At 43.6% G+C, this 12,608-nt stretch overlaps 1 protein-coding gene across 2 annotated transcripts in view; it reads left to right on the forward strand.

Annotated features, from left to right (window-relative positions):
* Window positions 1-12,608, forward strand: part of AP1G1 (adaptor related protein complex 1 subunit gamma 1) — a gene marked incomplete at its 5' end in the record, with an annotated part of 37,928 nt that overhangs the window by 13,973 nt on the left and 11,347 nt on the right. For both annotated transcript variants that reach the window (XM_082005588.1, XM_082005589.1), the window contains 6 exons: window positions 2,312-2,407; window positions 2,902-2,982; window positions 3,234-3,332; window positions 3,757-3,812; window positions 5,629-5,742; window positions 12,036-12,176. In XM_082005588.1, coding sequence (XP_081861714.1) covers window positions 2,312-2,407; window positions 2,902-2,982; window positions 3,234-3,332; window positions 3,757-3,812; window positions 5,629-5,742; window positions 12,036-12,176 — 587 coding nt within the window. The remainder of the gene's footprint in view (window positions 1-2,311; window positions 2,408-2,901; window positions 2,983-3,233; window positions 3,333-3,756; window positions 3,813-5,628; window positions 5,743-12,035; window positions 12,177-12,608) is intronic.

The raw sequence follows: 12,608 nt of genomic DNA on the forward strand, positions 1-12,608 counted from the left end.
TCATTTGAGGAATACTTTAGGGAATTTATTTACACCTATGCAAACTGTAGCCATGGGCTTTCTTCTTATCACAAACTGGGCTTTGTGTTTTGCCTGAATCATGGGGCAACTTTGGGTGATTCCCAAAAGCGGGCAGGAGAGACAATTACTTAGCCACCTGTAAGTGGGCTTGCTGTGCTGGAAAGAGCTACTGAGTACAGCTGCATTGCTGATATTTTTCATGGGTGTGATTTGACTACGGAAGATTGGGGGGTGGCCCTCAACCAATCTCCATGGCTGTAATGTTTCCCTTTGTTTGTCTTGTCCTCAGTCCTGATAACCCTTGCATGTTAGAAGACAAAGAAAATGTTAATCAGGGTTCCAGGAATGCTCCAGTAGGTCACTCCACTTATTTGTTGCTCTGTCTTGAGGGAAGATGTTGCAGCATCCTTTGGTTTCCTCTTTAAGGCAGATAATAGGAAATTTATGGTTCCTTTTGTTTGTGTGTTTTACGAAATGCATGTTTCCAGAGGAGTATGCAATTCCTGAAGAGCAAAGGTAGGAATAAAAAGAGACGATATTGGAAACTCAGCTGGTTCTCTTCTTGCACTGTACCACAAATGTACAGGACTTTACTCAGGAGACATTGCCCGTTTAGTATGTCTACATGCTGCTGTTGTGCTCTATAAGTCACATTGTGCTTTTGGCGCATTCAGCTACTATCTGTCCTGAATCTGAAGCACCATCTTGATTTGATGTTGTCAGAAGTGGCAACTTAACTATAAGCAATCTTTGATCTGCTAAAAATTTAGTGTGAATGCGATCCCTGACTCATAGTAGGCATACATGAATGCAGGAGCAGTCCATCTCAAGGATGGGAAAATTTGTTAAGTCTTAAGGGTGAATCATGGGGAAGGGTTTTGTAGTGAACATTTTGATAAACTGTAATTGTCATGTATGGAGCTGAGAGAAAGAATGATGCTGTCCTCATGCTAGCCATGCTTCAAGAGTGAAAAATTCACTTAGTGCAGCCACCGTAACACCTCTGTCTGGGTTGTCACCTCATCTCTAGCCAGTGTCTCGATTATTTTAATAATACCAGCACTGAGAGGGATAGAAGAAACTTTCTGTGGAAGGAATAGAGCTTGTAGAGATCTATGTCCCTGTCATCCACCAGGAGTGGTTTTTCTCTTACAGTTCAATGAAATTTAGTCCAGTTTCTGTCTTTCAATCTTTAAGATTTTTCATAGGATGTGTTGGAAATGAGCTTCCATTTAATTCCTGAGACTATTTTGTTATTCATAGCTGCTATGAAGGTTTTTGGAGATAAACAGTAAGTTTGTTATAGCTTGTCTGCTTTAATGATTGGCTTATTTGCCATATTCTGCCCTAAGCTGATAACTTGCTTGGTGTGTATGAGATACCATGGAGAAATTCTATTACAGTTCTTCAGAGCTGCCCTGACAGATGAAGTGCATCAGTAGAGATGCCTGAGATGGAGGGAGTTGAACCAGACTTTTGCAAATAGATAGCATTTCTTCAAAGCTGTGTACAAGTCTTGAAATATAACTTACGCCTATAGGTACATATCTACTGGGAGACCAGTGCCATCAACATCTGAGGAATCTGAACTGCTTCTGAAAGTTGGTTTTAGGTTTTTTTTAGCCCACACAGCTGGAAAGAAACTTGAAAATACCAACAGTGTAAATGGTTATGATTTTGTGCTCCTGAACCTGGCAGGATAGCAGTGCTTCCATCAGCTTCTCTGCTATTATGCAGAACCCTTCTAACAGCAGTGAAGTAAAAAATTTGGTTAGTTTAGTGTTGCTGCTCTTGTCGAGAAGTTTGGGATGAAGAGGAGAATAGACCCTGGAGCTACTTACAGGGAAGAAGTAGTCTAAAATAGAGTCCTGGGGGAAAGCTGGAGGGAAATCCATTCTCTGCCCTACTTGGAAACTCTTGGAAAGGAAGCAGATCACAAAGCTTTTCTTTTTAGGAGCTAAGTTGGATGCAGTGTCAAACTTGAAGGAATTAATAATTTAATCATAGCAGTACAGTACTTGAAAAGATCAAAACTCTTGGCTATGCCTGGTGCTCCAAAGATACAAAATGGTGCTCAAGTCACAGCTTCACTGTTTTTAGTTGTGGCCCTAGCTAGGCTGTAGATACTCACATAACATCAGGTCTAGGTTGAACATCAGCAGGTTGAACTTTGTGGAAGAATCCATAGACTGACTTGCTTTCAAATACAGGATTTGTTCATGGACCTGTAATTCAAAGCTGGGGGAGGGGAAGGAACAACACCCTAATAGGACAACTCTCTTCTTCACAGCTTGTTCCCCAGTTAGTTCGTATTCTGAAGAACCTTATCATGTCTGGATATTCACCAGAGCATGATGTGTCTGGGATCAGTGACCCCTTTTTGCAGGTAAGAACTGATGCAAACGATTGATAGCTTTAATTCTATTACTGTGTTTTGAGAATTGGGTATGATGAGGTGGGTACCCCAGGGCATCTGTGTTGATTTTAAGATTTTGTGTCTTTGTTAGAGCTGATTGTGCAAATGCTTTTCATCTACTTTAGTGAAAGACACCTGCCTTAGTTTAAACAGCAGTTGCAGTGCTTTATCATATTATATGAAGTTGTGACAAAAGTGAGAAGCAGCAGCACTTGTTGGTCTTGCAAGGCTGTGCCTAGTGGGTAGTGGAGGTACTCTTAACAGTTCCAGCTAGTGGGAAGAAAATGAGCACAGCATAAGCCTATTCTTGTTGGTAAAGGTCTTATCTTTAATAAGCATTTTGCTTAGGAATAGAAAGCAGCAGCTTGTTCGGCTGCTTTGCCACTCCTTAGGAAGTGTACTGGACATTTCATGGCCCGCATGTAAAACACTGAGATTTTTCTTTGCTTTGTTTTGTCAAATAGGTACGAATCCTGCGGTTACTAAGAATATTAGGGCGAAATGATGATGATTCTAGTGAAGCAATGAATGATATACTTGCACAGGTGAGGTCTGCAAGGTTGATGAGCATCTTAAACATTCTCTTTCGGTTTCTTAATAACTTGGCTTCAGCAGCACTGGTGAGGATACAGCTGGTTGCTATGCTGGGTTGAATTTTGCTGCAAAAGACACATGTTAAGAAGTGTGATGCTTATTTGCTGGGGATTGGTTAGTTTCATTGCCTGTTCTGCAGAGCAGCACAAAGGGGATCTGGTTTGGATGTGTTGGAGTCACTTACTTTGTTTCTTTTCTCCAGGTTGCCACTAATACAGAAACAAGTAAAAATGTGGGAAATGCCATTCTCTATGAAACTGTGCTGACTATTATGGACATAAAATCTGAGAGTGGACTGAGAGTACGTTGCCTTTGCTATTGCCTTTTTTTCTCCCTAGGTTTATATAAGAGTAATTTGTGTAGTGGACATAAAGCAAAGTTGTTTCACCCAAACATGGCTCTGCAGTTGGCTCTAAATAAGACTGTAGCCTCTTCAGAAAGTTGTGTTGATGTTTTTGGTTTTGGGTTTTTTTAAATAACAAAAATAAAAAAGCAAAACTTCCTGCAGACTGTGTTCTCTTGAGTGCAGGGGAGAGCCTGTGCTGTTTGTCTTAAATTTTCTTCTGCTTAGTTAGCTTTTAGAGTTCTTTATGCTTTTGGCCAAGAACCACAATGGTAGCTTTGACATGTTGCCTTCAAAATAATTTTGAAACAATGAAGATGACCATTGACCAACAATGAAGAAGCCTTTTTTGATCACTGACCTTCCCTAACTCTTTCTGCAGGTGTTAGCCATTAACATCCTAGGCCGTTTCTTATTAAACAACGACAAAAATATTAGGTAAGTTGTACGAAGTGTGTATTGGCAACACCCAGTTTAAAATGTGTGAGAAGCAATTACACAAAGATTATGCTGAAGTAGATATTTTCAGAAGACCATATTGGGAAGTATTGTTGTTGGGTTTAGTATGACTGTCTACCTTTCTTCTTTCTTGGTGCATTCTTTTCCCTGAAAATCTTAATTGTGGCACTGCTCTTCTTAGTTGATGAGTCTGGGTGTATAATCTAATCCATAACGTGTGATTTCTTAATCTAATTAAGTGTTTTTTCCAATAACCTGTGAATCTCCTGTCTTGTCCCAGCTGGTCTGTGGTGACATTCAAATCAGAGTTGGCATTGGAGATCTGACAAAGTAGGCAAAGACTGTTGTTTTTCTGATTGTGTGCTGTTGGCAACAAGGAAGTTTGGTTGTGCTTTGGTCACTATGAATCTGGACATGGAATTGCTGCAACTGCTATAATTAAAGTCTGTCTGTAGGCATTTTGATTGCAAATCATGGTATAGGTAGAAGACTCTAGCCTTGGGAATTGCAACTCAGCTAGTTTGAGTGTATGATGACATGAAACTTCAGCCCAGAAGGCCAACTGTATTCTGGGTTACATCAAAAGAAGTGTGGCCAGCAGACTGAGGGAGGGGATTCTGCCCCTCTACTCCACGCTGGTGAAGACTGCCCCCCTGCAGTGCTGCATCCAGCTCTGGAGCCCTCAGCACAGGACAGACATGGACCTGTTGGAGTGCATCCAGAGGAGGGCCACCAAAATGATCCGAGGGATGGAACACACCGCCTATGAAGAAAGACTGAGAGAGTTGGAGTTGTTCAGCCTGGAGAAGAGAAGGCTCTGGGGAGACCTTATTGCAGCCTGCCAGTACCTAAAGGGGGCTTATAAGAAAGATGGGGACAGGCTTTTTATCAGGGCCTGTAGTGATAAGACAAGGGGTAATGGTCTTAAACTAAAAGAGGACAGATTTTGACTAGATAAAAGGAAGAAATTTTTGACCATGAGGGTGGTGAAACCCTGGCCCAGGTTGCCCAGAGAGGTGGTAGATGCCCCATCCCTGGAAACATCCCAGGTCAGGTTGGACTGGGCTCTGAGCAACCTGGTCTAGTTGAAGATGTCCCTGCTCCTGGCAGGGGGTTAGACTCTATGATCTTCAAAGGTTCCTTCTGACCCAAACTATGCTATGACTGTATGAACTTCCTCAAGAGGGATGGCAGAGGGGGAGGTGCTGATCTCTGGTGACCAGCAATAGGACATGAGGAAATGGAATGAAGCTCTGTCAGGGGAAGTTCACATTGGACATTAGGAAAAGACTTTTCACTGCGAGGGTGATCGGTCACTGGAACAGGCTCCCAAGGCAAGTGGTCATGGCACCAAGCCTGTCAGAGTTCAAGGAGTGTCTGGATGATGCTAATAGTCATATGGTTTATTTTTAAGTAGTCCTGAGCGGAGCAAGGAGTTGGATGCAGATGATCTGTATGGATCCCTTCCAACTTGAGATATTCTGTGATCTTTGGAGGTCTAATCTTTAATTGCCTTGTCTTTTCAAAATCTTCGTGAAGACTGGACAACTGACATGTGCCCAGGAATTGGGACAGGTGCTTGTCCAGGGAGCAGGATGTTGTTACAGTTTAGTATAACTCACCTTTGAAGATAGGCCAGGCAGTCCCCTGGAAGATTTCAATTCGTTACTGAGTACAAGAGAACACATTTCTGTTGCAAAGTAAGACTTAAGTTGGGGCAGGGGTGTGTGAGCATCTGTGCATACAAATTAAATGCCTACTGTCAACTATTTATTACTGTATGTCCTTATCCCAGATATGTAGCTTTGACATCATTGTTGAAAACTGTGCAGACAGACCATAATGCAGTACAGCGGCACAGAAGCACAATTGTGGACTGCTTGAAGGATCTGGATGTCTCCATTAAAAGGTAATTGAAATATCAATGAAATAGATTCTCAAGGTTTACAGCCTATGGAAAATGAGCAGGGCATAGGGGAAAATAACAATAATCTTGGGGAGCTGTGAGACATATTAATGCATAGTATGGTTCATACTTCAAGGAAAGTAATGAAGATGTGCAGCCATCTTTGGGAAGCTACTTTTACATTTTATGCATCTTGGACTGGAAAAAAAGACTTTTTTGTTTGCCTGATTTCCACCCCCTGCCCCCCACATGGAGTCAGTGGAGATCAGATTGGGTGCTCGCAACAAGTTGGAAAGCCTCCATAAAGTATGATCCTAGCTAAAGCTTCTCTGACATTGTCTGTATTGTTTTTCTTTCCTAGATGAACAGGCAGTGCCATGTTGTATGGAAGCAATGTTAAGCCATTCAAATAATGTATTCTAGATTAAATTTTATTAGGTAGTGGTAGAATTCAGACTTACTTGACCGTTCAAGTAATTTGCTTACAAACCACGACCTGTTATGTATTCTTCATGTTCATTTGTCTTTTAAATAGTAGTATGTTACTACTTCTCTGGGCTATGGGAGAGCTTGCAACCTTACTTCTCACTATAGGAAGACTTTTTTCTGATACTCAGTGTAAACTTCTTCCTCTGTTTCTTCTCACAGTTATGTTCCTTTTACTCATGATGGTAACTTTCTCCTGTTTCGTTCAGACACTCATGGATAGTCTTGAATTGTCTGATCTCACTTCTGCCCAACCTGTATGGATTACTGCTCTTCTAAATTGAGTCTTTCAACCTGTGGATTGCTTGCTTGCTCTTTCAGAACTCTCTTCCTCATCGTTGTTATTTCTATAACTGGTGCTCTAAGCTCAGTGCAGCATACGACACGTTAGTGATCAGGGCAGTTGCATCCCTGTTGCTTCTTGTGGAATCTGTCTGCTGCAGGCCAAAACTCTTGTCACATCATGAATATACTTTCAAAATTGCTCAACCTCATTTTCAATGTTGTCAAACTGATTAGGTATGTCATAGATACTCGTTCTGATAGGCATTCTTCAAACACATGGCTTATCTTTGAATCAGATCTAGATTTTTAACAGCACTGCTCAGTCTAATATGTACAGAATAAGAAAGAAATTGGATCTGTCTTGCTTCTGAAACTTAGTTTTAACTGTTACATCGTGGGTATCATATCATCTATCTTTTACGGTTGCAATCAATCCCAAAACAAATTTGTATCTTATGTGCTGAGCAAGTCAGGCTGCTGTTGCTGTTCGGTGCCAGAGCCAGCATGAGGCTAGGTTGTGGAATAGCAAAGACCCATCTAGGTTTTGGGTAGAAGGCAATGAAAGCATTTTGTTGGTGCCTGCTAGAAAAACATAGGTATGCTACAAATGATAGAGCTTCATGTCTGAGTGCGGTTGGATGATGAAGCTTTTGAGTGATCCATCAGCAGAGCATGATGCTGCCATGCTGACGCTCGTGCTGCTGACAATGCACTGTCTTCACTGAAGCAATACGCTAATTGGATGTCAGAGCCCCCAGGTAGCAAGTCTCAGGGGCTGGGACTTGAGGGAAAGACACGATACCTGGTTTTGGTTATCTGAAGCATGTCTTGTCCTCATAATCTTTTAAACTTTGCAGCGCATCTGTAGTCCATGTAGTGTAACTCAGAATGGCTTCGCCATTTAATTCAAGTCTTTTTGTCTGTCTGCTTAATATGATCAAACTACATGATTAGGAACTTCATGACAGAAATGTGCTCTGTAATATGATTGAAGGTAAGCAATATGTGCTGAGATAAATGCCTGGTTTTAAGATTGTAGAGTACCTCTGTGCACTTGCAGTATTGATATATCTGCTGTAATGTGACTGAAGAGTTAAACATGGAAAACTTATAACCCAGTAGGGTTAGGTGTAAGGAGTTGGGAACTAATTGGAGGGATGAAAACAATTCTAATAATGGTATAGGTCTTCAACCAGCTACAGATCTTGGATGGTAAAAGGTAACATTTTAGTTATGTGTTTCCTCCCTGATTCTGAACACCTCTGTTTTCTAGGTCCCTGGCTATTAGTTGGGTAAAAGGCAAAATAACAGATTTACAGTTCACAATTCTGTAGAAATCCTTCTTATTACAATAATAACTAGGGAGATGTTGAGAAACAGTGCTGTCTAGATGTTTTCAGATTCTTGAGAATAAGTATCTTGTGACCAATACCATTGGATTGGGTAATGTGCCTGGTCTAAGTTGTTGTTTTGTGAACACTGGGAAAATACTAAGCAATCAGAAAAAATAACTGTGTCCATGTAGTGGTAGGTTGGCAAGCTTGACACTGGAGCAAGACAGAATCAGTGGGACAGCTTATGGGTTTGCTGTCAGTAAATATATGAGAGGATGTCAGCATAACTCATGCATCTCAGTGTTTTGATTTTAATAAAAATTGCTGGCGTTAAACACACACTGAAGTCTGATCTATTTGAAGAAAATATATATTACAAAATAGAAATGGAATACAAAATTTAGGCCTTTTGGCATAATTTTGGATGTATGCTGTTGCACAACAAGCACACAAAATCACTGTATGTGTAATGTAGTTCAGCAATTATCCAGATGATTTCAAAAGGTAGTTGAAATGGGGGAGAACATTTTTGATGTGCTATGAGGATTATTCTCCTCTTCTAGTAGGCTATGTCAGTGACAGGGAGAGAATAAAGTTCCTGATAGTATGAAGAGGACACAGCTTAGCAGTTTGGGTTCTGCATCACACCAAATGCTCAGTTTTAAAGAATAGTCAGCATTGTTTTAATGCGTTTTAACATAACTAATGGCTATAAGCTCTTCCGAAGGGATAGGCAGGGAAGGAGAGGTGGTGGGGTGGCTCTGTATGTTAGGGAGTGTTTTGATTGCAGAGCAATCGAAGATTGTGAAGACCAAGTAGAGTGCTTGTGGGTAAGGATGAGGGGGAAGGCCAATGAGGCAGATATCCTGCTGGGAGTCTGTTACAGACCACCCAACCAGGATGAAGACACAGATGAGACATTCTATAAGTGACTGGCGTAGGTCTCGCATTCGCTGGCCCTTGTTCTTGTGGGTGACTTCAACCTACCGGACATCTGCTGGAAGTATAACACGGCAGAGAGGAAACAGTCTAGGAGGTTCCTGGAGTGTGTGGAGGATAACATCCTGACGAAGCTCGTGAGTGAGCCCACCAGGGGAGGTGCCTTACTGGACCTGCTGTTTACAAACAGAGAAGGACTGGTGAGAGATGTGGTGGTCGGAGGCCGTCTTGGGCTTAGCGACCATGACATGATAGAATTCTCAGTTGTGAGCAAAGTAAGGACAGGGGTCAGCAAAACTGCTATCATGGACTTCCAGAGGGCAGACTTTGGCCTGTTCAGGTCACTGGTTGAGAGAGTCCCTTGGGAGACAGTCCTGAAGGACAAAGGGGTCCAGGAAGGCTGGACAGTCTTCAAGAAGGAAATCTTAAAGGCGCAGGAACAGGTGGTCCCCATGTGCCGTAAGAAGAGCTGGCGGGGAAGGCAACCGGCCTGGCTGAACAGGGAGATTTTGCTGGGACTCAGGGAAAAGAGGAGAGTTTATCACCTCTGGAAGAAGGGGCAGGCAACTCACGAAGAGTACAAGGATCTCGTTAGGTCAAGCAGGGACAAAATTAGAAAGGCAAAAGCCCAGCTAGAGCTCAGTCTGGCCACAATCGTAAAGGATAATAAAAAATGTTTTTAGAAATATATTAACAACAAAAAGAGAGGCAAGGAGAATCTCCATCCCCTACTGGATATGGCGGGGAACATTGTCTCCAAGGACGAGGACAAGGCTGAGGTACTTAATGCCTTCTTTGCCTCAGTCTTTAATAGCTAGTCCAGGTATCCACAGGGTATTCAGCCCCCTGAGCTGGAAGACGGGGATGGAGAGCACAATGTACTCCTCATAATCCAGGAGGAAGCAGTCAAGGACATGCTAAACCACCTGGACACCCACAAGTCTATAGGGCCTGATGGGATCCACCCGAGAGTACTGAGAGAGCTGGCGGAGGAGCTTGCCAAGCCACTCTCCATCATTTATCAGCAGTCCTGGTTAACAGGGGAGGTCCCAGAAGACTGGAGGCTTGCCAATGTGACGCCCGTCTACAAGAAAGGCCGGAAGGAGGATCCTGGGAACTACAGGCCTGTCAGCCTGACCTCTGTACCGGGGAAGATTATGGAGCGGTTGGTCTTGAGAGTGCTCACAGGGCACCTGCAGGACAACCAAGGGATTAGGCCCAGCCAGCATGGGTTCATGAAAGGCAGGTCCTGCTTGACCAACCTGATCTCCTTCTATGACCAGGTGACCCGCCTAGTGGATGAGGGAAAGACTGTGGACGTTGTCTACCTGGACTTTAGTAAAGCCTTTGACAGCGTCTCCCACAGCATTCTCCTGGAGAAACTGGCGGCTCGTGGCTTAGACAGGTTTACTCTTCGCTGGGTGAGGAACTGGCTGGATGGCCGAGCCCAGAGAGTTGTGGTGAACGGCATTAAATCCGGCTGGCGGCCGGTCACAAGCGGTGTTCCCCAGGGCTCGGTTCTGGGGCCGGTCTTGTTCAATATCTTTATTGATGATCTGGATGAGGGAATCGAGTGCTCCCTCAGTAAGTTTGCAGATGACACCAAGTTGGGTGGGAGTGTTGATCTGCTGGAGGGTAGGAGGGCTCTGCAGAGGGATCTGGACAGGCTGGATTGATGGGCAGAGGCCAACTGTATGAGGTTTAATAAGGCCAAGTGCAGGGTCCTGCACTTTGGCCACAACAACCCCATGCAACGCTACAGGCTTGGGGAGGAGTTGCTAGAGAGCAGCCCGGCGGAAAGGGACCTGGGGGTGCTGGTTGACAGCCGGCTGAACATGAGCCGGCAGTGTGCCCAGGTGGCCAAGAAGGCCAACAGCGTCCTGGCCTGTATCAGGAATAATGTGGCCAGCAGGAGTAGGGAAGTGATTGTGCCCCTGTACTCGGCACTGGTGAGGCTGCGCCTTGAATACTGTGTTCAGTTTTGGGCCCCTCACTACAAGAAGGATGTTGAGGTGCTGGAGCGTGTCCAGAGAAGGGCAACGAAGCTGGTGAGGGGTCTTGAGCACAAGTCTTGTGAGGAGCGGCTGAGGGAACTGGGGTTGTTCAGTCTGGAGAAGAGGAGGCTGAGAGGAGACCTTATCGCTCTCTACAACTACCTGAAAGGGGGTTGTGGTGACGAGGGTGTTGGTCTCTTCTCCCAAGTAACTAGTGATGGGACAAGAGGAAATGGCCTCAAGTTATGCCAGGGGAGGTTTAGATTGGATATTAGGAAAAATTTCTTCACCGAGAGAGTGGTCAGGCATTGGAACAGGCTGCCCAGGGAGGTGGTGGAGTCGCCATCTCTGGAAGTGTTTAAAAAACGTGTGGATGTGGCGCTTCAGGACATGGTTTAGGGGACATGGTGGCGCTGGATTAATGGTTGGACTTGATGATCTTGAAGGTCCTTTCCAACCTAGTGATTCTGTGATTCTGTAATTGCCAACGTTGTACAGAAATGAATCACAGTTGAAGATGGTAGCCTTCACTCAAAAAATGTCAGAAGAATGGTAGAGCCATGCTAGAATCAACTACAGAAGCTTTGAGTACAAGGGCTAAGGACTAGCCTCTGACCTCTTAATGTATACAAGGAATAGCAAACAGCCAGTACTCTGTTTAGTTGTGGTGTCAGCTTATAGTGGCGAGAGACATGGGTTCTGAAAAGAGCACCAGGGTAACTTTGGGTTCTAGAAATATTACGTAGTCTATCTGACAGGATACAATAAAGTTTATCAGTTAATATTTTAAATTTCTACTGTATTTGAATCTCTAATATATGGAGATCAAAATGGGTCTCTTCTGGATCCCTGAAGCTGGAGAAAGTGTGTTGTAGCATGGGTTACTTATTGCAGTTGTGTGTCAGAAATTACCAGCATACAATTACAAAAACTTGGACAGCCAGACCTTAATGCTGGTAGACTGTGGTTGCTGAAAGGTATTTCTAGCCTTTAGGACATAGAGACAGGTGTTTCTAGAACACCCCACACCGCCACTCCCCCTTAGATTTTTTGGGGGGTGGGTATTTATTGTCTGCCCATAAAGAGAAAAATACTGGCACATTTAATGTGGAAGGTTGTTCTCGCAGGATTAATAAACGTCGTTAGTTAAAAGGTAAGTGCATTTGAGCAGCTGGACTTGTTTTGCCTGTCTTTTTTTTTTTTTCTTTTTACTTCACTAGGTGAAGATACTTTGTTGGTTTTCTGTCTTTTGCCCTAGGCGTGCAATGGAACTGAGTTTTGCTCTTGTTAATGGCAACAATGTCCGTGGAATGATGAAGGAGTTGCTGTATTTCCTAGATTCCTGTGAACCAGAGTTCAAGGCAGACTGTGCATCTGGAATATTTCTTGCAGCTGAAAAGTATGGGGTCAATTTACTTGCTATTATCTTTTTGTACATCCTTGCAATTATGAGCATTTTGTGTGTTGTTCCTTCCCCTCCTCACCTCCCAAGAGAGAATATGTTGGTCGTCTCTTCTCCGTTCGCTGATCTCTGTGTGGTTTGGCAGTTTTAACCCACTCTCAGGAGCAGGACACACTAGTGCCTTGGGACACAGACTAGTGTATCCCATATGAGTAGTCCTCATATCACTAAACCAGTCTAGTATATTCATTTCTGCTGCACTTTGGAACAGGTAGTTGCGCTGACATCCTGGCCCTGCCCCTCCTCCACACACATTGATTCTCTCTGGTTAGTTGTGCAAGCGAGATGATCTCGTTACTGTTGAGCCATTGTAATCAGCAGCCTGACTTTGAGGTATTGTATATGTAAGATATGGCTGTGCTATACTAT

This window comes from Phaethon aethereus (genome assembly GCF_964289735.1).
Source record: "Phaethon aethereus genome assembly, chromosome: 13".
NCBI lineage: Eukaryota > Metazoa > Chordata > Aves > Phaethontiformes > Phaethontidae > Phaethon > Phaethon aethereus.